Source organism: Hippoglossus hippoglossus, chromosome 16 (assembly GCF_009819705.1).
Source record: "Hippoglossus hippoglossus isolate fHipHip1 chromosome 16, fHipHip1.pri, whole genome shotgun sequence".
NCBI lineage: Eukaryota > Metazoa > Chordata > Actinopteri > Pleuronectiformes > Pleuronectidae > Hippoglossus > Hippoglossus hippoglossus.
In genome coordinates, this window is record NC_047166.1 from 13,056,171 (window position 1) to 13,084,004 (window position 27,834).

At 45.0% G+C, this 27,834-nt stretch overlaps 2 protein-coding genes across 7 annotated transcripts in view; one reads left to right on the plus strand and one right to left on the minus strand.

The window, feature by feature from the left end:
* Positions 1-1,494: 1,494 nt before the first annotated feature.
* Positions 1,495-6,592, plus strand: cpvl (carboxypeptidase vitellogenic like). The gene is made up of 13 exons (XM_034610212.1): positions 1,495-1,615; positions 1,775-1,953; positions 2,084-2,205; positions 3,449-3,563; positions 3,696-3,754; positions 3,860-3,939; positions 4,031-4,097; positions 4,688-4,810; positions 4,937-5,068; positions 5,219-5,317; positions 5,415-5,588; positions 5,769-5,951; positions 6,046-6,592. The coding sequence occupies exons 1-13, from the start codon at positions 1,611-1,613 to the stop codon at positions 6,142-6,144; spliced, it is 1,437 nt and encodes a 478-aa protein (XP_034466103.1). The 5' UTR covers positions 1,495-1,610; the 3' UTR covers positions 6,145-6,592.
* A 719-nt stretch (positions 6,593-7,311) lies between these two features.
* Positions 7,312-27,834, minus strand: part of creb5b (cAMP responsive element binding protein 5b) — a 46,254-nt gene continuing 25,731 nt past the window's right edge. For 5 of the 6 annotated variants that reach the window (XM_034610208.1, XM_034610207.1, XM_034610209.1 and 2 more), the window contains 6 exons: positions 26,214-26,340; positions 24,550-24,660; positions 13,455-13,784; positions 11,950-12,177; positions 11,324-11,432; positions 10,113-10,267 (listed from right to left, as the gene is read on the minus strand). In XM_034610208.1, coding sequence (XP_034466099.1) covers positions 10,113-10,267; positions 11,324-11,432; positions 11,950-12,177; positions 13,455-13,784; positions 24,550-24,660; positions 26,214-26,340 — 1,060 coding nt within the window. Of the gene's footprint in view, positions 10,268-11,323; positions 11,433-11,949; positions 12,178-13,454; positions 13,785-24,549; positions 24,661-26,213; positions 26,341-27,834 lie in introns of all 6 variants that reach the window. The other variant, XM_034610204.1, reaches the window with a different exon arrangement.

A 27,834-nucleotide genomic window follows, 5' to 3' on the forward strand; every position in this document is an offset into this window, starting at 1 on the left:
TTCAGATGTTCCCTGACCAGCAGATGAGACCAGGTGGTTGTGGTGGACAGCTTCCACATCAGAATGTGTGCTGATGTGTGACAAGCCTGTAGAATGGTGTGGTAGTCTGAGACAGCTGTCAATCAAAGTCAAAATACCTCAGAATATTCCTGTCCTCCAGCCTTATTGACTTATTGACTGCGATTGATTGAAAGCTTTTATCATAGGTCTGTCACTTTCTCCATGAATCAGGATTGAACAAATTTGACACGACCCGCAATTAGTTCCAATATATTCGAGCAGATTCTTAGGTGTGGTGATTGTCTGCTTAGAACAACGTTGCTTGCTAATGTGTCCATTGTCGTAGCAAAACAGCTTAACAATTATACATTACAAGTCAAGAGGGCATAGGTCAAGCTGACAGTAAACACCCTCGACTGGATCACGAGGAAAACTACCTCACACAGTCTGATGTGCTTCTACACTGTATATTGTGACTTTGAACCTTTCATTACAGTTTGAATATGAACAGTTTGAAAGAGCCCTTGTATATCGGCGGGACATCGATGCAAAAGCTACGCTGCAAAAATCACTAAATGGAAATGGTCTGTATTAATAAGGCACTTTTGTAGCCTTGATGACCACTCTATTTTACAGTTTTGCCATCCACACATACACATTCACACAGCACATCTATGTGCAGCAGTTTCTTTATCATATATCAGGCACACACACAATTTGGGGTTCAGTCTCTTCCCCAAGGAATCTTAGGCACGCGGAATGGGGGAGACTGGAATCAAACTGCGACCCTCTTGTTAGTGGATGACCTGGTCCTGCTCCACATCCGCCCTACTGAACAGCCTCAGGCCCCAACTGAAGTCAAAAGCACAAGAGTGCAGCACCCTCATCCAAGATATTTGGGCTTCATATTTGTACAATGTGAGGAAGAAGAGATGTGTTCTCCATCTTAATATGCAGTCTGTGATAAGAACCTACCAGTCTGAATTAAAGCTAAATAATAAAGTACCATTTTGTCCACGTGAATTGGTGAATAAAATATTGAGTATGTCGTGCATGAAACATCTTCCATGCTTGTTAAAGGTTCGGTGTGTAGTGACATCTAGTGGTGAAGTTTCGTGTTGCATGTTGTTTGGTTTGTCCAGTTTGGGCTACTGTAAAAAACAGCCTCCGTAGAGAGGACCTGCTACTGATGTAAAATAGTATTTAAATATAAAGGGCTCATTCAAGGGTGAACAAAACAACAATTTGTACAATTTAGATGAAACACTGGGATTATGTTATATTCAACATCTGCCAATAGATCCCATTCACCTAAATCCTACACACTGGACCTTTAAGTATAAACTCTATAACCCTTTTGTCTTCACAATAAACCAAACAGCTGCTGAGGTTTACATGACAACACGTTACTCACCACGTCAGACTCAAACACTTTGAATCGAGTTTCCTGTCAGACCTCGCCGAGGGTACAAACTTCCATCTTGGCCCCGGAAAAAATCCAAAAACCACGTGATCCACTGAGAGCAGATCATGTGACTTCAGCCTCGCTGGATCACACTTCTCATTCAGGGGACCAGTGGAGTGACATAGCGAGGACACAGCCACTGAACATGGGGTGAGTGTAACACGTTTAAAATGTGTATTTCTCCTCCTGATCACAGCGCCGCCACGCGTCAGACTGCTGTGAGACCTGTGTGCGCTGCGGGTCACTGCTCGGGCCCGTGTGTCTGCTCACATTGTGTGTTGTTGTTGTTGTTGTGGTGAATGTCGCCAGGCTGCTGAAGGAAAGTGTGGGTTTGCTGTTGCTGGGCCTGTGTCTGGACGCGGTGCTCTCCAGCGGCTGCTCCTCCTTCTTCTGCCGGAGATCGCACCGTGTCAGCGGCCTGCGCGGAGCCGACCCCGGGGCCCCCCTCTTCCTCACCCCGTACCTGGAGAAAGGAGCCATAGATGAAGGTGGGAGAAGCTGCCTCGCTGGTTCACACTGATCAGATATTCAGAAGCTGCAGGGTCTGACCCACCAATCAGCTGCACGCATTGTTTGTTGCGTTGTCATCGATTTGTGTTGACGTCTTGATTTCCACAGCCAGGAAGCTGAGTGTGGTGGGAGATCTGCCAGGGGCCAATGTGAAGAGCTATGCCGGCTACCTGACCGTCAACAAGAAGTTCAACAGCAACCTCTACTTCTGGTTCATCCCCGCTCTCATGGTAGGATCACACTCAGGCACCACGTTCTATTTGTCCTAAACAAGTAAGCTAAGGGTCAACAGTACAATGATCTCTGTTGGACTTTATTTATCATGTGCACATCAATTAAATAAAGAAGTCGCTGGCAATGGAATTGTCGGTTCACAGGCTTCATCTAACTATGCTCAAATATTTACACAAGCAAAATGAATAGAATATAAAAACTAAAATACAATATATAAGTTAGTATATAAACATAAAATGGAAGGTAAGTAAGTAATACTAACTACTGGACAGTAGTTAAATAAATAAAAAAGTAAGGTAGAAGGATCTTTCTATAAAAAAGTCAAATACAATACGATAAAAAACTAAAACTATGTACATTCGAAGGTGCAGTGCGACATTCGTTGCAAATGAAGTAACAGCTTGAATTATGTAGTGTGTGTGTGTGTGTGTATATCAGTTTCACATTCACACCCGCAGCTTCTCCTCTATACTCGGTTTAATAACCACAGCAAGTGGGTGAGAAATGTAAAGATCAATCCTCGTGATTTTTTTCGTTTCTCTGGAGCAAAGATTGAATTGTTCTTTTACCTGTGCGGCCTCCAGCAATGTGTGTGTTCAGACACCTGCAGTATATATGTATAATACAATCTGTCAAGGCAGACTTTGGCATGTGTTTTCAACCCAGCTCTGACAGGAAGAGTGAACATTGTCCGAGCTGTTATTAAGAACTTAAGTTTTATTTGAAGCTGTAAACCAGTCTCGTACATCTGTTTTTCAGAAGGTGTAGTAAACAATTTCCTCCACACGAACATTGTAGCTTGCATTTCAGATGAGCTTCAGATGCTTCAGGTGCTTCAGGTGCTTTCTGTTAGGGACAGGAACTCCCTTTACTTCCCCATTATGCCCTGGAGCTTCAGAGATACTTTTTAACTCTCCAGAACCTCAACAGTCACATGCATGCTTTTATTTAAGTTTTTTTCCCGAACACCTTTATTTTTAACCCCTTCACTAAAATCTGATTTCAGTTCAGGTCCCTTTTCTTTTATCTTGTGTTCATTGTCAGTGCTGATGCTTCCCTGTGTGTTTTATCCTAAAAGTGAACCCATTTATATCCTTATTTCCATCAGTTGTGTGATAACAGGTCTATTAAAGTGCAAATAAAGTTGATAAATTAATTATTTTGAACCTTTCCTAGTGAACTAAATTCACCACAAGGTGGCGCTGCGATCTCAACTCTTTTCTCTGCCCCTCCTGACAGCCAAGCCCTCCAAATGCTCCGGTCCTGCTCTGGCTGCAGGGCGGCCCCGGTGGCACGTCCATGTTCGGCCTCTTTGTGGAGCACGGCCCGTACGTGGTTTATAAGAACCTGACGGGTAAGAAGTGATGTCGTCCCACGTGTGTAAATGCTGTGATCCAGATTTCATTTGATCATCTGGAGATGTTCAAAGTCTGTGATGGATCATTATTTATGAATTCTGAGCCGTGTGTGTTTTCTGTCCTTGCAGTCGGCATGAGGGACTACGCTTGGACCACCAGATACTCGGTCTTGTACATTGACAATCCAGTATGTACACACACCTTTCATTCAAGGTTTCCCCCGGGTCCCCTGACTGTTATTCATACAGGAATCTTCCCCGACAGATCTTGAAGAGTGTTCTTTTCTCTCCAGGTGGGAACAGGTTTCAGCTTCACTGACGACGACAAGGGTTTTGCTCAGAATCAGGACGACGTCGGCAGGGATCTGTACAGGTGAAACATCCTCCACCTCAGACGTGGTCATTTTGTAACTTCAGTGTCGTCGGTTACTGACTCTGACCGTTTCTGTCTCCTCCTCCTGAAGTGCTCTAACGCAGTTCTTCCAGATGTTCCCCGAGTATCAGTCCAATGAGTTCTATGCAACTGGAGAGGTAATGTTTCTTTTCTGAGGATTGCAAGTTACTGTCGTCTAAACGTTTAAAGCATTTAACAAGTAGCTTTTTAACTTTTAAGATAAGCATCACTTGACTCCCAGGTTTATGCCAATTAGAGAAATCCCTAAATGTGACCAGTGACCACAACATGTCACATTTTGACCCAAATTAACAACAGGCAACATTTTTACATTGAAATATCCACTTCAACATTTAGTTTGATCTTACACTGACTTCACTCTTCACCCTGAACGTCTGGTCTTGCTCACTGTAACTTGTGAGAGGTGTTTGATTGACGGAGAGTCACAGCTCAAATATCCAGAATCAGGCTCGGCAAGTTCAAGAGTAATGTTGAACTGCAGATCTGTTCAAAATACTAGTAATTTAAATTACTTTTTATCTCCAATATTCAGCAAGGAAACTTAAAATATCAAAAATTCTGAACAGAGTTTGGCATATTTCTTACAGGTAATATTCACTGTCAGTTGTTGCTCATTGGTTACCAAGCAATAATAGCTTCTGACAACACTTAAAAACATCTGAGACATTGTCGTCACTTCATAAACCTTTTCCCTGTCTCTGCACAGTCTTATGCAGGGAAGTACGTTCCTGCCATTTCCTACTACATCCACAAAAACAACCCCACCGCCAAAGTGAAAATCAACTTTAAGGGGATGGCGATCGGCGATGGGCTCTGTGATCCAGAAATGGTGCGTAGCTGACGTCAGGTCGTCCTCCTCAATCTGCATCTGGACTCCCCAGGTCCCCAATGGTTACTCTGTGGGACTTGCACCTTACAGTTATTGAATTTCTAATCTTTGAGACTTCCATTCCAGATGCTTGGTGGTTATGGCGAGTTCATGTACCAAACGGGAATGATCGACGAGCAGCAAAAGGAGTATGTGGTTCAGCAGACGGACCTGGGAGTGCAGTTCATCCAGCAGCAGAAGTGGTTGGAGGCTTTTCAGGTATGAGCTGTGCACTCGCACGTTTCTCCAAAATACAAGGTGACGCTGTTTATGATCTTTTATGTAGAATTTGTACCATTTTTCAAAATATGATTCTGATTGAGAAAAAAACCAACAACAACCATCTTATCGTGGCGTTTCCTTCATCAGGTTTTCGATAGCTTGCTGAACGGTGACGTGGAGCCGTATCCGTCCTTCTTCCAAAATGCTACAGGCTGCAACAACTACTTCAACTACTTGACATGTCAGGTACTTGAACACGCCGGCGGTGTGACGTCTTGGACTGAGAACTTTTCGAAACGCTCTTAACTTTTGTCTTGTGTATATTATTTGTGTGCGCCCACAGGAGCCTGAAGACCAGGAGTACTTCTCCCAGTTTGTGACGCTGCCGGCAGTGCGACGAGCCATCCACGTGGGGAACCTGACGTTTCACGACGGCTCGCAGGTGGAGAAGTATCTGCTGCAGGACGTCATGAAGAGCATCAAACCGTGGCTGGGGGAGCTGATGGACAACTACAGGGTGAGGGAGGGAGAACTGGCCACTGTTGTTTGTTTTTAATGCACAATCTCATCATGTTTCATCATATCTTGAAATTTCAATCAAGACATCATAGATATTGATATGTTTTGGAAGCTTTCTCTCACACGTACAGTATGTCCTGTAGCGTGTCCTCCTTAAAGCCGTTTCCCCTCCGTCCAGGTCTTGATGTACAGCGGTCAGCTGGATGTAATCGTAGCTGCTCCTCTGACCGATCGGTTCCTGCCCACCGTCAACTGGACCGGGGTCGCCCAGTACAAAACAGCCCCGCGCTACCACTGGAAGGTTCAGCCCTCTGACACGGAGGTGGCAGGTTATGTGAGACAAGTGCAGGAGTTTTATCAGGTGGGAAGATTCTCACGACCGTCGACACAGTGAGAAAAGTATCCACACGTGTTTTTTTTTTTTTAATGAAATAATATTTATCTTCTCACTCCAGGTCATTATCCGCGGAGGGGGACACATTCTGCCTTATGACCAACCAGCCAGGACCTTTGACATGATTGACAGGTTCCTTTCAACACGAGGCTGGATATGAAACGTGTTGACATGGAGCTGATTTAAGCAGCTCCACCGCAAAGAGCATTTCATTGATCAGTGATTGTTGATTTCAAAGACTGTTGATTGTCTAATTCAATCTAAATCAGCACATTTGTAGATTCTTTACATTTTAGCAGAGGGCTGCTGCCTCCTCATGAAAGATGTACACTGAAAATGGAATGAGTTGTCTTTGCCTGGATCAGATCTTTGATTTGCTGGCCACATTTCAGAAAATCAAATAGCACAAATGAAATGAAAACTAAACGACATCTCAGTCCGATTATCAGGCCTGAACTGTTTGGACATCGTGTCATGTTTGTTTTTGTTGGGATTGTGTTCAGGGGGAAATATATTTTCTTTTGCTATCAGTCAGTGCAGGCGGGGAGATGAAATGTAAAGAAACAGAGAATCAACTTGAAATAAAATGGCTTTTATTTAAAAAATTCTCAGTGTTTTAATAATCAGAGAGGACAGAAAATATTTTTGCAGACGAGCTGACTTCTGAAATGCTCCTGTGGTTAGTTAAAAAAATGTACACTAGGGGTCACTGTGCTCCAAAGGAATTCCATCACAAATCCAGAGACTTAAAAACAACAACACTGAAACTGCTATGGTCATTTAATATAGTTTATTATGATAATAATATTAAATTCTATAACATAATATCCCTAAGATCTCTAAGAGATAGCATGTGTCCTAAAAACAAAATAACATGATTTTAAATATTTGAAGAAAGTCTAGGGGCAACTTTGCATGTGGCAAGAGAACATGGAAAACTTTTTAATACACACTGTGTGTTTCACATTGTGTTAATCTGTAAAGCTGAATCTACAGTGATAAGCAGCAGGGTCTGTAGGGATTTGGCGTTTTGACAGAACGCCACAAAGACGTTTGTGTTCTGAAGTTAACTGTCATGTTATCTCATCAGGCAACTATCAAGCTGTCTAGACGGCTCAATAATTAATGAGTATTCCAAACCTTTAAAGCATTTAAGTATTTAATGAGCAGTTATGTCTCGAGGACGAGCATCGATTAAAAAAAGCTGCTGACCATTCAATTCGAACATCACTTCCATCCCTCGTGTCTCTCAGCCCATTCTGTTTCTTTCAGCCCGGTTCTCGACACAGGGAGCGACTGCTGACATCAAATCACATCAGCGAGTTTGTATGTTACCGAACAAGTGCTTTATTTTCATACCGTAATGTAACTGCAGTGATAACTTTCACATCTGTACAAATGCAAAACAAAACCAAAAAAACGGAGACAATGTCATTACAGACACACACAAAAAAAAAATGTACAAAGTTATGCAGGTAAGAATGGATTTGTCATTTCATTACATATAAACAATTTATTTAAGCGTTGAAATGAGCCTCGACATACGACAAAAAAAAGGCAACAAGTGCTATGCAGACCGTATTTACACATGTACCACACGTTTACTCCCTTCAAAAAGAAAGGTGGTTGCATTACATGTACAGGATTACAGAAATTAATGACAGTATGTACAGTATTTATAGAGATTTAAAATAATACAGTTATAAGATAATTGACATGTGGTAAATTGTTCTCCACCGCTCGCACAAACCCGCACTCACACTGCACTTCCACCTGTCCTGTTTGTCTGCCCGTACAGTAACAAATGTCTTTTCCCGGACCTGGATCCACTGTGAAAAATGAAAGCAGAGACAGAAATGTCCTCCTGATGATTCCAGTTGAAAGAGTTGTATGGTCATTGCCATATTTTCACATGCAAGAGGTTAATTTGGAATGGTCTAATAATCAAAACATGGTCTATAAAACAGTGGAGATAAGGCAAGCGTAGTCAGTTCAAAGGGTCGGCACAACAAAGCCCTTTCCTTGAGAATTTCTCTGCCTATTCACACACACACACACACACACACACAGACACACACTCCTGCACACACAGACGGGGTATAAACAGTCTGAATGCTTGAGTGAGACGAGAGAAAAAGATTCTTCTCCATTCACATCCTTCATCTTTGACAAAACTGGAGCTGGATTTATTTTCCAGAGTAAAAATGGCTCAAGCTGAACACTGCAGGGTCCTTGACCGGGCGTCATCCTACAACGCAAGCTCTAGGTTCCCCTTCTTTTTATCTACAGACGTGTGATGCACGCCAGGCACAGTCTCTCCAAACACAGTTACGTTTCTCGCTGGTGTGTGAACAGAGTCGGGGGGGGGGGGATCACTGAGAATTACTCGGACCTTAATATGGCTATTCTAGCCTCTGGCACAACAGAGGACAAAGTGCATAGACAGCTCTACGATGATGTTTTTCATCCATCCGACTGTAAAACACAGTGCATGGTGGTCATCATGCTCGTGAATCGACATTCCTGGTAACGGGGAAGAAGAAAGAAGAGAGAAGGGGTTGTGGTCGACATGAGAAGGCATTAAGTTTCAAGGCGAGCAGGGAGATAGAAAAGAAGGTTGGGCCGGTATCATTGTCAGTACATCCAACGCCAAACTGAAATACAGACGAGGCCTGAGAGAGAGAGGAGGAGCAGGAGGAGCAAGAGAAATTGATGAAGAGGTCAGAGGTCAAATGGAACGGGTTATTTTTCCTCTTGGTCAGCTGGTTTTGCTCTGCAGCAACAAGCAGCAGACGCAATGACAGGGTAAATAGATGATGAATTCTTGATTGTATTGACAATAAGTGATGATAAAAAAAAAAAGGTTCTGTTGCCAAACAAAAGATTTGAAGAAAACTTCAGGCACATTGTGACATTTTGGAAATCACCGGCATAAAGAAAGGAAAATAAATGGTCATAGTCACGTTCTCACTCTTTTTTGTTTCTCTTTCTTTACACGCGAGCCTGCTGAACTTTGTTCAGCAGAGGAAGAAGGCAAAACACAAGCGCATACAAAACAAAATTCACATGCACACACAAAACTATGCAGACGTACGCAATCAAATGTTGTATCCATTTGGAATTTGAATCAAAAACTGTGGATCCAGATGCACACACACACACACGCGCACACACACGCGCACACACACACACACACACACAAGAGGCCTCAATAATTAAAGCTTGAGTTGGTCCTGGAGAGCGGAGGAGTGTGTTTCGACTCCCGAGCTGCCTCACTGGTATCACAGTGTACAGTTCTGTGGCTGTAACAGCACCGCATGTCCTCGGGGACCAGGGTGGCTTGGCCGCGCTGGTCCCCACGTGGACACACAGTAGAGAAGATGATCAATACTCCGATGTATTGCTTCTATTTGATCGAACATTACTTTCACTGTCATGCTGTATTTCATTGCGCTCTTTGAGACTACATCTGACAGGGAGAAGTTTAACAGTCATATACATTTCTAGAAAAGGACAACGGGGTCGTTACACCTGCTTGCATATTCCTGTATTCAAGCCATCATGGCGACGGTTTGACTTGGTTTCAGGAGACGACTTAAAGGCGGCAACCGCCCGCTCGCTTGTTCTGAGTCTTCAGTATGATTACACATGCTACATACACTCGCCACACTGTCCACGCTTGACACATAGAGAATGATGAGACTCATGATTCGGTCCATTAGACCAGCAGAGACGCTTCTAGAGATGATGTCTTATGTCTCTTTCCTCTGGTTCCACGACCACCATGGTCCATTTTGTACCATAACACGATGGGGGAAAAAAGTCACTTGACTGCTGCATGAGATTAGCAAGACTCCCTTTCTGCTAAGCACAAAGAAGCAGATTAAAAAAGAGGCAACAGAACATAGAACATTAATGCGTTAATAGGGTTGGTCTATAAAAATACATACTGTAGCTACTGTATAAAGAACAGCCTCACAGGCCTTTGAGGTTTTTCTTGATGGAGGGAGGATGAGGGTGTGGGGGGGCAGCATGTGCAGCTGGTGACCCTCATAAAACAGGGGAGCAAAAGGGGGGAGTTTGGGGCTACAGCCGGTCGGGGTGGGGGGGTTATAGTCTCTCTGGTCCCTAGTGGATAGGGTTAATGTCTGTGCGGTGGTTGGCTTGCCCGTGCACATTGCTGCCCCCTACAGTCGTGGTGGAGGTGGTGATGGTGTTGTGCTGAATGACCTGCTGCTGCGAGCACACTGGCGCTGGACTCCCCGCTGGACTGCTCTCTGGACCTGAGGAGACAGCAGAGACATGACTGAGGATGGACAACACGTGCAGATAATATGTGTGTCTGTCTGTGTCTGTGTCTGTGTCTGTGTCTGTGTGAGTGTGCAAGTGCGCAAGTGCATACACTAAGACCTTCCGAGGGTCAAGATGCTTCAAAACCTAATGTGATATTAAAAATGACCAAATAAACACAGACAGAGAATTTTTTTTTTATAACAAAACAACGGCTTTATTAGCAGAAATAGATTAAGTCCAAACAAATGACACTAAATTCACAACTAACTCATCAACTGTCATCCTGAAGGGGCCGTAAATGGATAAGACAAAAATGGAAAAGTGAATCACCCGAACTCCGTAAACACGGCTGATGAATTCTGGACATACTGAAGGTGACATCTGTACACAAGCTAGACTCATCGATGAAAGTCTCTCCCAGCCCAGTCTGGGAGTCGGCTCTCTCCTGAATAAAAGAACCATTCAGCCAAAGGGGATGTGAGACTTATTTTCCTGTGCTAAAGCCACACAGGGAGGTGCCTTATCCTAATTACATGGAAATGTCACTGGTATCCGTATCAAAGGGTGGGGCTCTGATGTCATGCACGGCTGAGGCTCGGTCCAATAATCAGAGAGATCCCGGGACGTCCATGAGAGCTTGGATGGCAGAGTGTCGCCTTGTGACGTCTTTCTCACGTTGCGTCAAGGCCGCCTCTGTGCACTGAGGTGCTGTCAGATGGAAAAACAGGCCTCATGTGGGAATCAGACTACCAACTCCCAGGCCCGGGCTCGGCTACCACAGTGCGCAACACCCATATGTCAAAGGAAGAGTCCTGCAGAGAGCGTGGGAGCTGGATACCAGCACGTAGGAGCAAAGAGCTTTGGCAGTTGCTGCGTGTCCATCAAAGTTTGGTCTGTGGAGTTCATACCTCTCCTCTGGCAAAACCATTATAGAGCATTTCCACAGCAGTGCTGGCTGCACCGTAGTCACTAAGGCACACAGATGAAGGTGCACTTTTTGGCCAATTTCCCCAAAGTGTGTGTGTGTTTATGTTTGAGCTACTCACTGAGGTAACCTTGGGACTCTTTCTGCATAGTGGTGATGGGACAGTCCTTGTGTGTGAGGAGAAGCTGCTTGAGTTGGGTCACCTCGCTCTTTAGCATGGTCACTTCATTCTGAAATTCAAGGAAAATATGGAGGCGATTATTCTTTTTCATTCTTTCATTCTGGGGATCCACAATTAAACAGGCGATACTATTTTACAAAAGTATTTTTACAATGTTATTTTCCATGTATTAATAGCTAGCAATGTATTTCTCTCCAATTGGGACCTGTCGTAGCCTGCCTCTCACCCTATGTCAGCTGGGATTGGCTCCAGCTCAGGATGGATGGATGGATATTTGAGTGTTCATTAGAAGGTATATCTCATAGTTTGGATTGGGCTTGAAACTTTAGAATTTTAACTGAGAATGTTTGTTACAATTTTGGGACATTCAATTGAAATATGGGAATTGTAGGACCCAGTTTTTTTTAAGCTTGACCCACACTAGGGATAGTCAGGATATCTTGATGTCTGCTGCTTTGATTCAGTCAAACCTATCATCATTGTCACCAGTAAAAAAGAAGATAATGTCATGAGGTTGTTATTGAGGCGCTGAGTCAAACATACTGTTGTGGGACTTTTGTTTGTACCTGAAGCTGCATGTTGGTCTGAGTGAGCTCTTCAGCTTTCTTCTCCAACGAAATCACCCACACTTTTCTCTTCTGTCTGCATCTCGTTGCCGCTGCTCTGTTCCGCTCTAGAAATTTCCGCCGACGCTCGTCCGGGTCCTCGTCCACTACCCGCCTGCGCCGCCCGCCGCTGGGGGGTGGAGACTGCAGCGTCTGCGAGGGCTGCATCTGCTGGGTCGCAGGTGACATCTGAAACACACCGCAAAGAGCAGCAGCATCAGCAACAGAGCTCTTTTGATGAGGCGGTGTCTGTCGGCCACCGTCCACGCAGACACCTAACTGCTCTGACACACCTGTCTAGTAGTTGTCACCACTCCACTGACCTCAAAGCCTCCTGCCTCTAAACAAGCATCTATACATTACCTCCTGCATCTATTCCACGTCTGGCAACTTCCCCAAAAACAACATCTGGTTGTGCCACATGCTCTGGGCTGTGAGGGCGTCAGGACTGACTGGGTGAGTGAGTGACTGGGCTGATTCACCAGCATGCCCACCTTGTTAAAGAGGTGTCAGGAGGCAGTTTTCCAACGCCCACTCCCACTCAGAATAACACCAGCAGACGCAGTCAAAAAAGACCTGTTTCTAAAACTGTACATGCACTGACAGATCTTGACATATCCTTGGCAAGGTCAAGTGTTTTCAGTCTTCAGGTCATTACCATTTTTATTAGAACCATGGAAAATACAAGCTGCTTTAATGGCCGCTGTGCATACAGAGAGTGTTGTTTCAATGCCTTAATGGTACATTTGGAACATGAAGTGATTTGCATTCGTGGATGTCGGACTGTCCTTCACTCAGAATGCTCCGCGTTGCAGAGGGCGTCAGACAATGCAGGGACAAAGTGTCTCACATCATATTCTTTTTTTATTGCTGCGAGCGATACTTTCTAACTTTCAACCCAATATATTCACAGCTAAGATTTGTTCCAGGACCATTAGCCAAGGTTGTCTGTTCGCCATCAGGACCAGCTTTTATAAAAATGTCTTCTGCACCTGGAGCACGCTGTGGCCACATAATGGCAGCTCGGCGGTGGAGGAGGGCGTAGAGCATAGTTTCCAAAAGACACTCCTGAACATCTTTTATAATAGCATTTTTATGGCCTCTTCGTGACCCCTTCCCTCCATTGCGGGCATCTGACACTGACCTGCCGCTGACCAATCTTAAAGGGAAAAATAAGCTTTAAGACGGTTGCCAGGAAACTACTTGGCATTATTGCTTCAGTAAGCGAAAAAGTGTTTGTCTGCTAACTCACTGTGATGATTACAGCTCTATTTCTACACCAAACCACTAATAGCTAAAATGCTCAGAGGATTACTAAGGCTTGCTTCCTTTCGTCATCGTACATATACAAAGGCCTCCTAGCTATACGAGAGATTTTACTGTGTAGTGTAGTTAATGTGTTATTGAACCTGTGGCTTCGCCTTCGGGCCATCTAAAAGCCTCTGCTCTGCTGGGAATGTTCTTACCTGTGAAGCAGAGTGCATTGATGGGTGCGGTGAGGTCTGGTGTGGGTGACCGGGATGGAGGTGGGGATTGTGGGAGTTGTGATGCGGGTTGTGTCCCTGCGGGTGGTGGTGTCCGCCCTGGCCCTGGCCGTGGCCCTGGTTGTGGTGGTGGTGGCCGTGGTGCTGGTACGCGTGGGGAGGAGCTTGCAGGTGCTGGTGCGGGTGCGAGTGCATGTGATGGTGGGCATTTTGCTCCTGCCGCGATGACATCATGTCCATCATGTGGCCCATGGAGTTCATGTTGCCGTTGGCGATGGCACCGGGGTGGTGTGAAAGTGCAGCCTTCAGCCTCTGCGTTGACAAAATGAAAAGCAAACGTTACGATGAAGATTATTCTCTGTGAGTATGTGCTCTCATTTATCAGTGTGCTGATGATCAATAGCTACAGAGTGGGTTTATGTGCTGACTATGAGATGATGAATGGCTTCATAAATCCATATGTCAGGAGAACGAATCAAAGCCACTTAGAGTGTCCTCTGTCTCTCCTTCAGTCCTGTCATTCTCCCTCTCTACCTTCCATGATTGCCGTCCCTCCTCTTCATATTCCTAATGGCCTCTCTCTCTGCTGGGCACGTTTGTGTGTGTGCATGTGTGTGTCTTCTATGAGATGATTTCCCTGGTAAGGTGTGAGCCTCAGACTGCTCCCTCACTGTTGACCCAGCAGGGGGTTTGTTGCTTTAACCGTGTGGTCTACTTAGCCCAGACTGACTGTGAGCGGCCTGGCAGCGAGACCAGAGAGAGGCTCACTGAAGGTGCACTTGTGTTGTCGGTGTTTACTGAATGCACCTCTTGTCAAGGGTCTGTTTTTCTGGGCATCACATAAAGAAAACCGCGAGACCAGAAGAAAATCAGAACCCAAACATACACACCTCTTCTGGACAAAACTCAACAAAAAAAAAACACACATCTTCCCCCCGACATGGCTTATTTAGATTTTCACCAGGTGATGAATAAACGTTTGAGAGTTTAACTTGTTAATTCATCTTCTGTAAAAAAAGTAAGCAGCAAGACTGAAAACAAAGCTTTCTTTTCAAGGCCACTGTTGTGAATTCCACAAAGTTCTCTATTCTCTTTCCCAGTGCTCTCTTTCCTCTCTCTGCTCCCTTCCCCCTTCACCCAGCTGCTGTCAGTAAGTCCACGCTGTGTCCAAGGCTCCATATCTTTTAACAACCTTTACATTCATGATTCCCATAGGGAAATGGCATCCAGCTGGTCTGGATCACAACGCTCGCACAACCAGAGCACAACATCGGCCCCTCACTCCTCCTCTCTCACACACTGTCCATGAGTGGAAAGCTTTTTACCAGAAGAGAGGAGACAGGGTCAAATAAATCACTTTAGAAATGGGACGGTTACAAAAATAGCATACTCTACTGGTTTGCATTATATTTACAGATATCATATGTGTTTGTATCAGGGTTTACAGGCAGTGGTGTCTTTACTTCAGTTTCAACACTGAAATGCACATGAAACCAGCACAGGGAAATCATGACCTTGTCAAGCCTGTTTTGGCTGAGTACAGTTTCTGCTTAGATGCCTGACATAGTGAAACCTCACTGCATTACTGGAGCTTCGTTATTTTTGTTTTCATATGTCGTCCCACTTTCTAAAATTTGCTTTGTTAATAGTTTATCCCCATCTGATTAAACCCTGCAAGCTGCCTTCACCGCAGCCTCAGCAGCACAACTCTCAGGGGCCACAGCCCTTCCTCTTTGTGACCAGTGAGACAGGAGTTAAAATACCACAGGGTCAAAACTAACAAACAGCGGGCGGCCTCAGGCCTGCAGCTGTCCACAGCATCACAGTTATACTGAGACTTCCTGAGTGTAACAAGCAGCAGCGAGAAGACAACAGTGTACACTATAGTTTTTGTGATCTATCTAAACAAGGTGTAAAAATGCAACAAAACAATTAATAAAACACACACCGCTGGCTGACATTCAACTAAAAAAGAAAATGGATTTAAATGAGCTTACAAATATACATCATCGCCAGCAGAGTTGACAAGGACATACTCCGTCTATCACAGGATGAAATCTGAGTCTGACAGCTCTCACTGAACACCTTCCCTTCAGCCTTCTGCTTGTCAGTCAGCACCCGAGAGGTGAGGCCCACCCCTCTTGTTAAAGTGGAGACCAATCAGAGTTTGACAATCTCCTGCCACTCAGTCGCATAACAGGCAATCGCTTGAATGAACACAAGCCGGGGGAATCCGCCGTCTGCCTCTTTGCCTCTGCACTCTGTTTTTGTGACCCTTGTAAAGTTGTCTGTGTGTGGTTAAGATGCTCATCTGGGGCGGCTGGTGCTGCATGAATTCCTGTCAACCACCGAGGCACACGGGGGGGAGAAGGACAGAGAGGGTAAAGGAAGGTGAAGGGTGGTAGTGAGAGGGAGAGAGAGAGAGAAAGAGAGAGGGAGATAAGATGGCTTCTCGTGTCTCCTCCCCACACAAACACACCATCAGCCCAAGACGGCGAGTGCTCATTTATCAGTGTCTGTGAGAGACGTCCAGCTGGCAGAGCAGGGCTATCTGTTTATTAATTGAATTAGCCTGCATCCGAAGAGGCCCGAGAGTGTCGGAGTACAGAGGCAGGTCACAGAGCTGAGGGGCCTCTACACAAGCCCTAGTACTGATCTTTATAACAGGATAGAGGGAAAAAAGACAAACGAAAAGGACCGTGCACGATCAGAGGACTGAAATAAACGACTGAGTTTAGATAAAACAATGGGTTTATCTAAGAAAATTTCATGCAACACAAGTTGATATTTAAATTGTAGAACCAAGATATAATATCTGTAGTAAAAGCAACTGAACGTCACAAACAGGAGGCCACGGCAATAAAATACAACAGACTACATTCATAATATCAGATATAATATCAGCTCACACAAATTAAACGATAGAGTTTAAAGAATGAGCTACAGCACATTACCTTGATAAAAGCGTATTCCCGAAAGCTATCTGCACAGGTCCCTGCTCTTGCTCCATCTGGAGTGGAGACACAGCTCAGCCCAACCAAGTGTGGCCAAAACTTAAGTCTTTGTATCCAGAACCACAGTGACGCAACTGGGGGACGTTAGCAAAGTGATGATGAGCAGGCTGTGATTCTCAAACACCTTCATCAGCTCCCTAATGACTCTAAAACACATGGTTGTATTTTCCCAGACTGTGCTAAGCACATGGACTTAACCACCATGTGCAGTTTACTCTAATAACACACACACATACGTATACATTTCTCCTGAAGCAACATGGCCACCACAGAAAACAGTCATTAAATCCGCGCAGGTGTTGGCCTTTGGCAGTGCAGGGTGCCCAGAGACGGGATGGCACTCTGCCTGTCCTACCACTGTCAACCCTGCGGTTGTTGGAAAAACCCAGTGTGCAGCCTCCTTTAGGGTAAATCTATTAACGTACAGCCGATATATCTGTAATCACATGCCACTGACACCACATTTCATGCATTCTGACAGTGTACTGAAAGTAGTAGAGCTATTGATTTTCCATTGTTAACACACCGTTCCTGATTTGGCCATATTTTGCCCAGAGGGGAGCTATCTCCTCTCAGACCTTTGCCCTGTGACCCATCCACTCCCACTCCAGTTTTAGGCCTCGCTCATTTATGTGGTTTCAGGGATACCAGGTAATCACCCATTAATGATATTTATTAATGGCCATTTCCTCTCTGACACTGGGGCCTTTGAGTGATGTCCCAGTGAGTGCTCTGGGCACATCCTGAAAACACACTCAGGTTTCTCCTCGCCATATGACTTCATGTCTATTAACCCTGGGAGGAGAAAGCGAGAGCACGGAGCAGGTACAAAGGGAAGAGACCACGCCCGCCTCAGGATGGGTAAATCAAACCCGGCGAGGTCAGGGTGAGCACTTTTATTTCCCCTTAAAAGTGGAGCAGTGTTCTATCAGGGGACCTGTGTCCCTCTGGCGCCTTGCAGCAGGTTTGAAAGATTTAACCAGTCTGCGGAGTCACCGTTTAAGTGCAAAAAGATCACAGTTTCCAGTGGAGATCTTCTGCTTCACATTAAAGAGTCCGCAGAGAAACATTAGAGCCCCTGTCTGTCTCTGTCAGCCTTTTGTTTGCACTGTACCAACGCAGTAGCCTGTTAACTGATCACGTGTATGTGGACTTTATTTCTAATTGCATAATATACTGTATTATGGTAACTTTCCTGGCAGAGGGTTTTGTAGGCCCAGGTCCCCGAACTAAAACTCTAAACCCGACATGGGTTCACCATCTGCAGATGAAAGCAGGAGTTTGACTCAGAGGATCTAATTCCATCCTCCTCATCTCCTCAACCACCACTACCCACCATTGCCTGCCTGCAAAACCCACTCTCTGTCCCCTAAAACTCCACACCCCCCATTAGTTCAATTTTATTAGATTCCCACTCGCCCAGAGAGGCAGTAACCCCCCCCCCCCCCCCACCAACCCACCCCTCATCCCTCTCGCTCTCTCTCACACACCTCTTCCCTGTTCCTCCACCCCCTCTCCCTCTTGCTTGCCAAGAGCTGGGGACTGTTAAACTGATTTCCTCGGGGAACAGCGAGGCAGACAGTCTGATGGGAGCTCTGGGCTTTAATGTCGCCCCCTCTCTCCTCTCTCCAGCTCTGGTCCAAGCGGATCGGTGCCGGTGCCGGTGCCGAACAGAGCCTCCCTGTGGTTCCAGACACAGACAGGGGGGGAGATGGACATAGACTGGCTGTTCTGCCAGGGCCAGACGCTCCGGTGGTGCACGGAGGAACCGTGGCGGCATGGGCGCAGCAAGACACACGCCCACCGAGGAGCATGCTCCAAAAGCATGCGCTCATACTCTTGGCAGCTTCTCCACCCTGTCAAGTTAATGGATGGGCCTCTGACTCCAGTCTGGATATCCCCACTGTTCCCTTTCTTGTAAAGTCCTGCTCTGGTGCAGTCGACATGGTTATCGCTACAGCCACTGTCACAGTGTTGAAGACAGAGAATTTCTCTGAGTGACACAGACAAAGCATGAAAGCATCACAACCACTAACATGTGTCTTCATCTGTGGAACAGTAACAAATTATAAATTATCATGTGAATAGAAGTAACTGGAAACTTCAAAATAACATTATTTCAAAGATGCTTAATATAACATACCTGTAATGATTGTGTATTGTGGATGAATTGAAACCAGATTTCTTTGTTTGTTCGTTTGTGTTTTAAGTTTTCATTCAAACCTTGTCCCGAGATCAATTCTCACATTTCTTATATTTCTTGTAGCACATTCATATAAGATATTTCTCTTAACAACTCGATTAACACAACACAACTCCAAAAAAACATTCAAGGAGAGTGATAACAGAAGTAGTTTCATCGTGTGAGCATGAACTGGTATGAAGTCGATGTTGACTCAAATGTATCAGCCCGACTCTCTGACACATCAGACTTTTTCCAAACACGTCTCTGAGTGGTTGTTTTGGAGTTCAATCTCGTTCCAGGCACCCGGGGGTCTAAAAGTGGCTGCACCACTCCTGTCTGGCCCGTGCAGGGATGGCAGCTGGTTTACCCAAGCTTGGCTCTGCCGGAGCCCCGTCCCATTCACAGGCCCTGAACCATGACCAAATGGTCTTCACATACACCTCCCATCAGCACCGCTAAAACAACACGCGGTCATCCAAAGACAAACAAATGTGACACTCTGCGCCACAACTGCCGCCCTCAACCATAACCTCACTGCACAGCTCAAGCTTACACGCACACACACTCACACACTTGTGAAACTCAAATATAAATGTGTTTATCAGCTATACAATGACAGCTTTGATTTTCAGCTGCGGCTCAAGCATTAGAGTTCCCTCATTTCAATCAGGAAGTTATCAAATGAAGGGGGACTCACTCCTTGTTGACATTTTTAATCTATATGTGTGAATTTCATATGCATTTCTGCCTGTCACTTTAATATAATGTCTGATTGATGCAGTGACACCGAATAACAGTTACAGATGATTCTCTGAATGGGTCAACATGTAGTAAGTATAGCTACTTAACAAATTAGAAAATAAATCTCATAAATTATGATGCATTTTTTTATCTTCTGCCAGGTTGACACATTAATGTGAACTTGCGACTATCTCGTCGATTGTGTCTAGCAGTACTCTCAGTTATGAATACCTGCCTATCAAACTAATGCAGTTTAATAGAACAGCATCAAAATAAACCCTCCTTCATGAAGGTTATATTGTTTAGTTTAGTTGTTGTCATGGTTTTAGAAAGGGTTAATTCAACTACATGATCTTTTGTGGAGACTGTTGAATTGTACTGCATCATAGTGTCAGATGTTTCCATAATTAAGCGTAGACTAAAAAACAGAAACACCTCTTGTGAAGCAGTGTTATGTGTGGAGCTAAAGCTGCAGACTCCACTTTTGTGTGAATGGGGTAAAAAAAAGACCTATACCACAGTGTGTGTAAATGTTTTAGTTGTGGTTAATTGTGGTTGAACACTGTTAATTACTGCAACAAACAATCCATACTGGATATTGATGAAATCTGTCAAATGAGAGCCAATCTAAAAGCCATACAGCGTGACCATTTAGTTTTGACTCGCTATACTGTATACAAAATGAATCTGGTCCTGACAAACCAAACACTTAAGCAATGGCAGCACCGTGGAGGCAGTGAGAGAAAGGGGCCCCTCTCTGGTCTGTGTCCAACACTGATAAATCGGCGGACACACATTGATCCTGCAGCTCCTCAATCCTACACTCGCCTCCATGGCAATAGAGAGAAACAACATGTGTTTATCATCTACAAAACCTTCTTTGCATCTGTCACACAGACATTTAACCTTGTCTTTACGTGACTTTACAGTCGGCGTATCTTGCCATGTGTCCAGCGTCCCTTTCTGACCGCTGTTTATCCCACATCCACATGTTTACCTAACTAACCAGGCATATGTACATAACAGATCTGAATCAAAAACTCAACGTGCAAACTCTAAATTCATGGTTTGTTTTAGCCCACTTAGTCCACAGATGTGTGTTGACTCTCAGAACAATGACTACCAGAGCGTGGCAATGCACTGAAAATGAACCATTTGCATACACAACCATGAGCATGCACACAAACGTACAGTATAGACTTCTGCACACGTATTCTCAAGCTCAGTGCAGCGTGCACATTCAGCTGTGCTCTTAGCTCACCGTCTCTCTCCGATGACATCATACCCTGACAATGCCACCATTCATGCAGATGTTGCTTACAAAACCTGGAGTTAGAATTCCTATTGTGTGTGCTCTGCTCCTCCTCACAAAGGAAGCTTAAGCCAGAGGTGCTTCCCTACTACAGTGGGAGAAACTGAATGGAACACGTAACAGGGTAACCACGTACGCTAATGGCTTAACTGCTTACAAATGACTTCATAGTGAGCTAATCGCTCAATCAATCACAGGGTAGCCGGGTTGAAAACTGGCACATCTGCGGCTGCTTCACTGCATTTCTGAACAGAATATGTTCATAACTCTCGTTTTCTCACTTGTTCACTGTTCAGGGCCAAACTTGATCTTTAAGTCCATTGACTCAAACGCCTGTTTGCGATTCTTTTACCAGACTGAAACATAAAAACACTAATGGTCGCATAAATGAAATGTAAAAAGCTGAATTAGCGTGCTCGAAACACTTTGATTATTGGTCCTCCTGTGTCCTATGAAATGTTTCTTTAAGAGGCGCTCGGTTTTTTTTCCCCTCCTCAAGTAAAAAGGAGCACATTTAGAGCATGCCAGGAATTATGTCATCCACCCATCTAGTGCCAGCTCCACAGCCAAGAGAGCTGCAATGAAGGAACATATAGTATTGTTTACCTCATAAAAAACTCAGCACCTAGCCCGATGCTTAGTGACAAATTTATTGTCCTTAGTAACAATGTAAACAACAGATATCGGGAGATAATAAATAACACATTTTCGTGCACCAATACCAAACTGTTTCAAGGCGCCTCTGTCTGAAATTAGCAGTGCAGCATGGCTGTGTGGAAAGCATGGAGCTCATTTAAAGAGAGACACAAAGACTAAACCAAAGTGCACCACTTTTTGAAAAGAGCTCCACTGACACGCGCTGACTCATAACCCATAGTTGGTACTCGCAGATGTTATTTACAACCAGCTTGATAAGGGTCTGTTTGGGCCTTTCCTGGTTACAGACGAGAAACAATAGTGAAAGTCTTTCATCACACAAACAAACGTATCCATCCATCTGAGGAGGAGAGGAAGGTTTTTAAAGGACATCACAAGGTTCATATGTGTATTTTAACAGTATGTGAATCTCCACGTATGCATGTGTTGGAACATGTTTTTAAATGCCACGCTGTCTGTAAGGGTAGGTACTGTACGTGTGTTTGTGGCTTTCTATCTGACACGGTGCAAAGAGGATGACACAGAGCTGGAGCAGGCTTTGTGTGTGTGTGTGTGTGTGTGTGTGTGTGTGTGTGTGTGTGTGTGTGTGTGTGTGTGTGTGTGTGTGTGTGTGTGTGTGTGTGTGTGTGTGTGTGTGTGTGTGTGTGTGTGTGCGTGGTGTGTGTCTGTGCGTCTGTTTGCGAGGCACTGTGGAGAACTGGCTCGGAGCGGTGACGTGAGGCTTTGGCCGGCATGCTGTGGAACTTGGCCTCCCCTCTGCAACGTTTCCTCCACGCTGCGAGGGTCAACTATCCCACAACCTCCAGCACACAACACGCACCATTCTATTCCCCAGACCACAACAGAGCAGAGCGCGACCACACCCGGCACCGTGAGCACCCAGTCCTTCACGAGAAGGAAAAAAAAAAAGCACTTGAACTAAAACCTAATAAAACACTAAAATCTCAGCAACGCTCCCAAACAACAAGCTAGAAGCAACATATGGAGGAACATGCGAGTCAGTTACAGCACCATTGGGCTTCTCTGTAACTCCTTAATGATGGCACTTAAAGGAGAAAATCCACGATAGAGGAGAACAAAGATGGACGTGGATGCAGATACAGTCTTTGGCTCAGAGAGCACAAACAGAGAGCTTGCAGCGAGATATGGGTCCCCAAGGGGCCACATCAGTCCTTCGGCTCATTAACTATTTACACCAGAGACAGGCCTCTGTGCTGCTCTGGCCCACCACAAAATCAATTAGCCTTCATTAGCCAAGGCTGTGGGCATGCTTTCCCTGCAAGGGGAGGGTTAATCCTGCAACCGAGGCCTCCATTTACCACAAAAATCAAACAATCACAAGCGCAAACATATGGGCACACATGCGTGCACACATGGAGAGGGGCAGAGAAAAACCAGGCCAAGCACAAGTCCTTTCATGTCACTCACAAAGAATCCTTCCAGTTAGTTTCTCACTCTGATCCACTGTTGGGTGTCTCACAATATCAATACCGTCTCTCGCCTTTCAACTCCCCTGCTCACTCGGCCTGTCTATCAGTTTCCTTCATGTCTATCAAAGTCCCACTCAATCCCCCTCTCGGCTCGCACAATGTAAACGCTGAGCAGCAAGAGTCTATCCAGGTCCATGCCTCGGGGGTGTGGGGTTACAGTGCGGAGATTTCCCATTGGCGGAAAGTCAACATGGTTGGGGTAATGCGATTAGAGCCGGATTGAGAACGTCGCAGGGGACACATGGGCCTGATCATGGCCCAGTTATCCGATAGCGAGGCCGTATTTATCGACCCGGCCCGGGCGCGGATATTACAGACATTAGAAACCCCGTCTATGCTTATGAAACCTGCGCTGGAGATCGCACCCCGATAACACAATTAGTCTCTCACTTTCTGTCCACAATCACGGAATTCCATCAGTTGCATTCAGACATCAGGGAGCAGAATCTGAATTGATCCACATTTGGTTGCCGTGCCTCGTGCCTGAATGGCCAACTAGCCAGAAAGTTGCATGGTCCAGGGGCCTGTAGCCATTTAGTGACTGCATATGTTTATTGGAGGCCTAACAGAGCATTTACAATTCAATTACATAGATAGGAGGAGAAAAAAAGAGCAAGATGTGTCTGGATGACGGCCAGAGGAGAGATAAGCCTAATACACTAATATTGTGTTACCCCAGCGTGTTACCATAGGAACAGCTGAAGAGATTCAAAAGACTACAAAGACGATCAATCTTGAGAGAGCAGGAGGAAGAGGGAGAATTAAATGCCCTGGGAATACTCCCGCTCTCCTCTATCAGAGCAATAACTCTTCTAATGACCTCTGCTACCTCCTCTCTCTCTCTTTCTCTCTCTCTCTCTCTCCCTCCACAAGATGTGTCTGTCCAGCAAACGCGGCTATCAGTAAACCTTTCCAAACACAAAGAACGGCCATGCTTTTCATTATGGTTTGTGATTCTTTTGATATCCAAGTCATGACACTCTCATTTCTAGGAAACTTTTTTTCCATTTTCAAAGTTATTTATTTTGAAAACAAAGGCTGGCTGACACTCGTGTTGCCACAGGATTTATCAGCTCGTATCACCTCGAGTGTAATTGTTTAAACATTTGACATTAATTAGAGGTATACCTCAAGTCGATGGGATTTTTTATTATAACAGTAGTAGCGTGCAAAACCGGACTGGAGTGGAAGGTCTCTCTCTCTTCAGTTATTCTCTAAACTCCTTGACTCCCAAAACCTGTCTCCTCTCTGTCTTTCTCTTCCCTCAGCTACAACTCATTCCCACCGCTCTAACTGCCTGCTTTGTGAAGGATGAGGTCATTTGATTTTTTCCCTGCTGTGTTAAACTAGTGCTAACAAGTTGCAGGACCTACAGAACATGTTCTGTACATTAAGATATACATCAGGCAGTCGGTGGGCAGCTCAGCCACAACCACATAAAGGGCCCTTTATTCCAGCCAGAGTCTCCAGTGCAGCACTGGCAGGTTCAGACACAGCTTTGATTACACACCAAATGATGAAATCCACACAGACCTAAGAGCACAGCTTTGCTGGCACAGAGCAGTGGAAAAGAGAGTTGCAACACTTTGAGCTTGTGTGAGTGTGCACTTATGTGTGTGTCTGTGTGTATGCGTTTGCATAAATGTGTATTTCCATGTGAACGCATGTATATACTCACCAGTTTGGCTTCTGAGTGCATGGAGGGAATGTGAGTGGAAGAGCAGGAGTTGCTGTGGGCGGGTCCTTGCATGCCCATCATATTGGAGCCCATGGACATTTGTCTCTCCATCTGAGGATCACAGCACTGTGAGAACACTCATACATCAGAAGTGTATCATTCCTACAGCACAAAACCTTTTTTAATACAAGATGAATAAGTAAAAACGGTTCATTTAGCTTTATTTTGCTGTGTGTATTGTCACTGTCAGGGCTTAACAAGATGCTGTCACAGCCTTTACAAAAACAGCTGGAGCTGGAACAGGGTGACACTATGTGGGATGAGATGAGAGCGCATGAGAGCTTGATTTCACATGACAGGCTGCCCTGTGCAGAGCTCTGTGTGATGATAACTGGAGCTGACCCAAAAACAGGAAGCCAACGCGGAGGGACTTAACACAGGAAGCCGGTGCAACAGGGGTGTGTGTGTTTCCGAGTCTGACTAACACATCAAACAACAGCCCCTTCTGATACGATACGAGTCAGTAAGGTGAATCGGACTTCCTGGGTGCAGACCCTGTCACGCAACCCATTAAGCATGGGAAGGTTTTGCCTTTATTTCGCCTCGCTGTTCTGAGTCAGATCGACGTCAGTAAAAGTAAGAGCCAACATGGTGGGACAGGACGCCGACACACGCCTCTGATTGTAGACTCGTCAACTTGTTATCTAAAATCACACACGGCAGCTTTGTTTGGTTCAGGATGAACAAGCAAACGTGGCATAACGAGGGGTTCTCCTAAATGGCAATATAGAGTGATCTCTGTATAAAAGGGGCTTATCTGTGTGTTTCTTGCCTGCCCCTGACTGACCCTGGCCGGTGCGGTCCTGTGTCACAGCTGAGACCTGAATGTGAGGAAATCAGCTGGGTAAGCTGACAGGGGTGAGAGGTCACCTGATGCCGGGGCGATGAAGTGAGCAGCGTTCACAGAGCAGCATGTGCAGGAAAGAAGAAGCAACCTTTGTGTGAGTGTCTGCATGCATGTGTGTGTGTGAGCTGCTGTGGCCTCCCAGCTGCTGAACTCTAAACTGGTGTGCTGGTTTCCATAGGGAACAGCCCCGCTCCACCCCCCCTCATGCCTGACCCTCACCCCCCCTCTCGTCGTCCGCGGAGACTCAGGCCTAGAATCTGACACACAGCCTTAATTGCACTAAGTGTGTTTTGTGTAAAAATATCACCCAAACCTGCACCCCTTTCCTGAACCGTCAATCTTCCCCAAAATCGCTTAGCTCTTAATTTAATAAACATGGGAGGTTTTCTCCTTACCATAAACACGGGCTGTCTTGTGTTACAATGAGAACATATGTTGTATCATTAGAATCCTGATACGAGGAGCTTTCGCTGGTTGTTATCATTCCCCCGATTCCCAACGTGGCTCCTCTAAATCTTTCTGGCTTAGTGTATTACACTTAACCCTCATCTTTGCTGAATACCTCATTTATACAAAAATATGACTTCCCTGATTTACCGTTGCAAGTTATTTTTATGGTGATAGGAACTGCAAGCCTACATCTGCTGTCTTAATGTACGCTGTCGTCACGTACAATGCGAGTGAATGAGGTTTGCCTCTGCATGTGTGAGTGCGCCCGTGAGTGAATGTGCTCTGTGCGCTCCATTGTTGTACTCACAGGCATCAGCACAGCGGAGGAGCCAGGCATGGTTGGGTCTGGCAGCGTTCCAGGCATGGAGGCAGGCAGAGGCTGTCTCTGTCGGTTTCGTAGATGCAGCAGTGAGGACAGAGACCCGGGAACAGGCCTGACGGGACAAAAACAACACACATCATATAACAACAAATAACAGCAACTCATGTACCAACACTACAGTGTTTATTTTAACTTATACCATGGTGTATGTACATATAACGACTGATTTAAACACTGCTGTAATTATACCTAATAATATGTGATTACACATAAACACTCCTTTTATCTACTTACGACTACATTACAGTGTGATATAAACATTAAGTTTATGTTTATATATGCTAATTGGGGGGTGGTTTAAAGTTACACCATTATGTGTTATGACTTTAAAACCATGTTTAACAAAGTTTTCAATAAATAGAAATAAATGTTTATGAAATTATGCAAAAGCATAGGACAAAAAATGATATGGAGAAAAGGGCTAAGAAGTAATTTTGTGCCAATAGAATCTGATGGCCTAAGTCACCTTTAACTACCACTGAAGTTGAAACCTCTATCTTTAAAGGAACATTTCAGCCTTGAATGATTAAATAATGAACAAAGCATTTTTTTTAAACCTATACACACTACCTGCATGTCTTTTTTCAGCATATAATACACGTCCAAGAGAGGAGAAGTTAACCAAAGTAATTTTGTACTGAAAGATGCTTTTGTTAACAAACCTCCCAGCTGGCTGTGGCAGGATCGGAGGAGTGGCTATCAAAAAAGTGTGTTACCCTGGACTATACAACAGGTCCACAAGAGATCACTAAAGAAAAACGCTGTAAGTCCTTAAAAGTAATTTCACGCATTTATTCATTTCACATCTGTGCTAATTCGGAACAAATGTTTTTCCAGACGTTTTTTTGTTTCTACTTGTTTCTGCGGCTACAAAGTCTGAGCCTGTGACTGTGTTCATGCTGCAGTTGAAAGTGGAGGCAACTTGGGAGTTTTTGGATGCACTTAGAAACCGGCACACAGTTCATGTAGTACAATGGGTGAATGATGATGATGATGGAGATGATGAATGAATAATATTTGTCATAACAACCACATGAGATGTGCATGACGAGAATTGCATTTAAATTTCAACAGCGGTGGAAGTCCTGTGGGTAAAATCTCCCACGGTGACCACAAAAGTGTGTGTGGACCAACAGGCCTATCCACACTCACGGCCACATCAATAAATCACATGCATGGATGAGGCCCGGGGCTGAGCTTAAGCTATAGACAGCAGTCCTGCCTCAGTCACTGGCTCAAGGCTGCAGCCATCCAAACACCCAGACCACTCCATCTGCACATGGTGACATCATTTATACAACTGCCACTAAATCCCTGCTTGTAAGAACACTGATTCCCAGCTGCAGGGCGCTGCTACACCCACATGCAAACAGCAACTACTCAGTCCCTCAAAACAGTGCCTAGAAACACCAGCGTTCATAACACGACTCTACCAGAGTCAAGAGAAGGAAGAATTATCAGTATCATCAGGATGAACGCTGCCACTCACCCGTCAATAAAGCTCCATTTCCCTGAGCATTTAGAAATTAGCGTTAACAAGAATCAT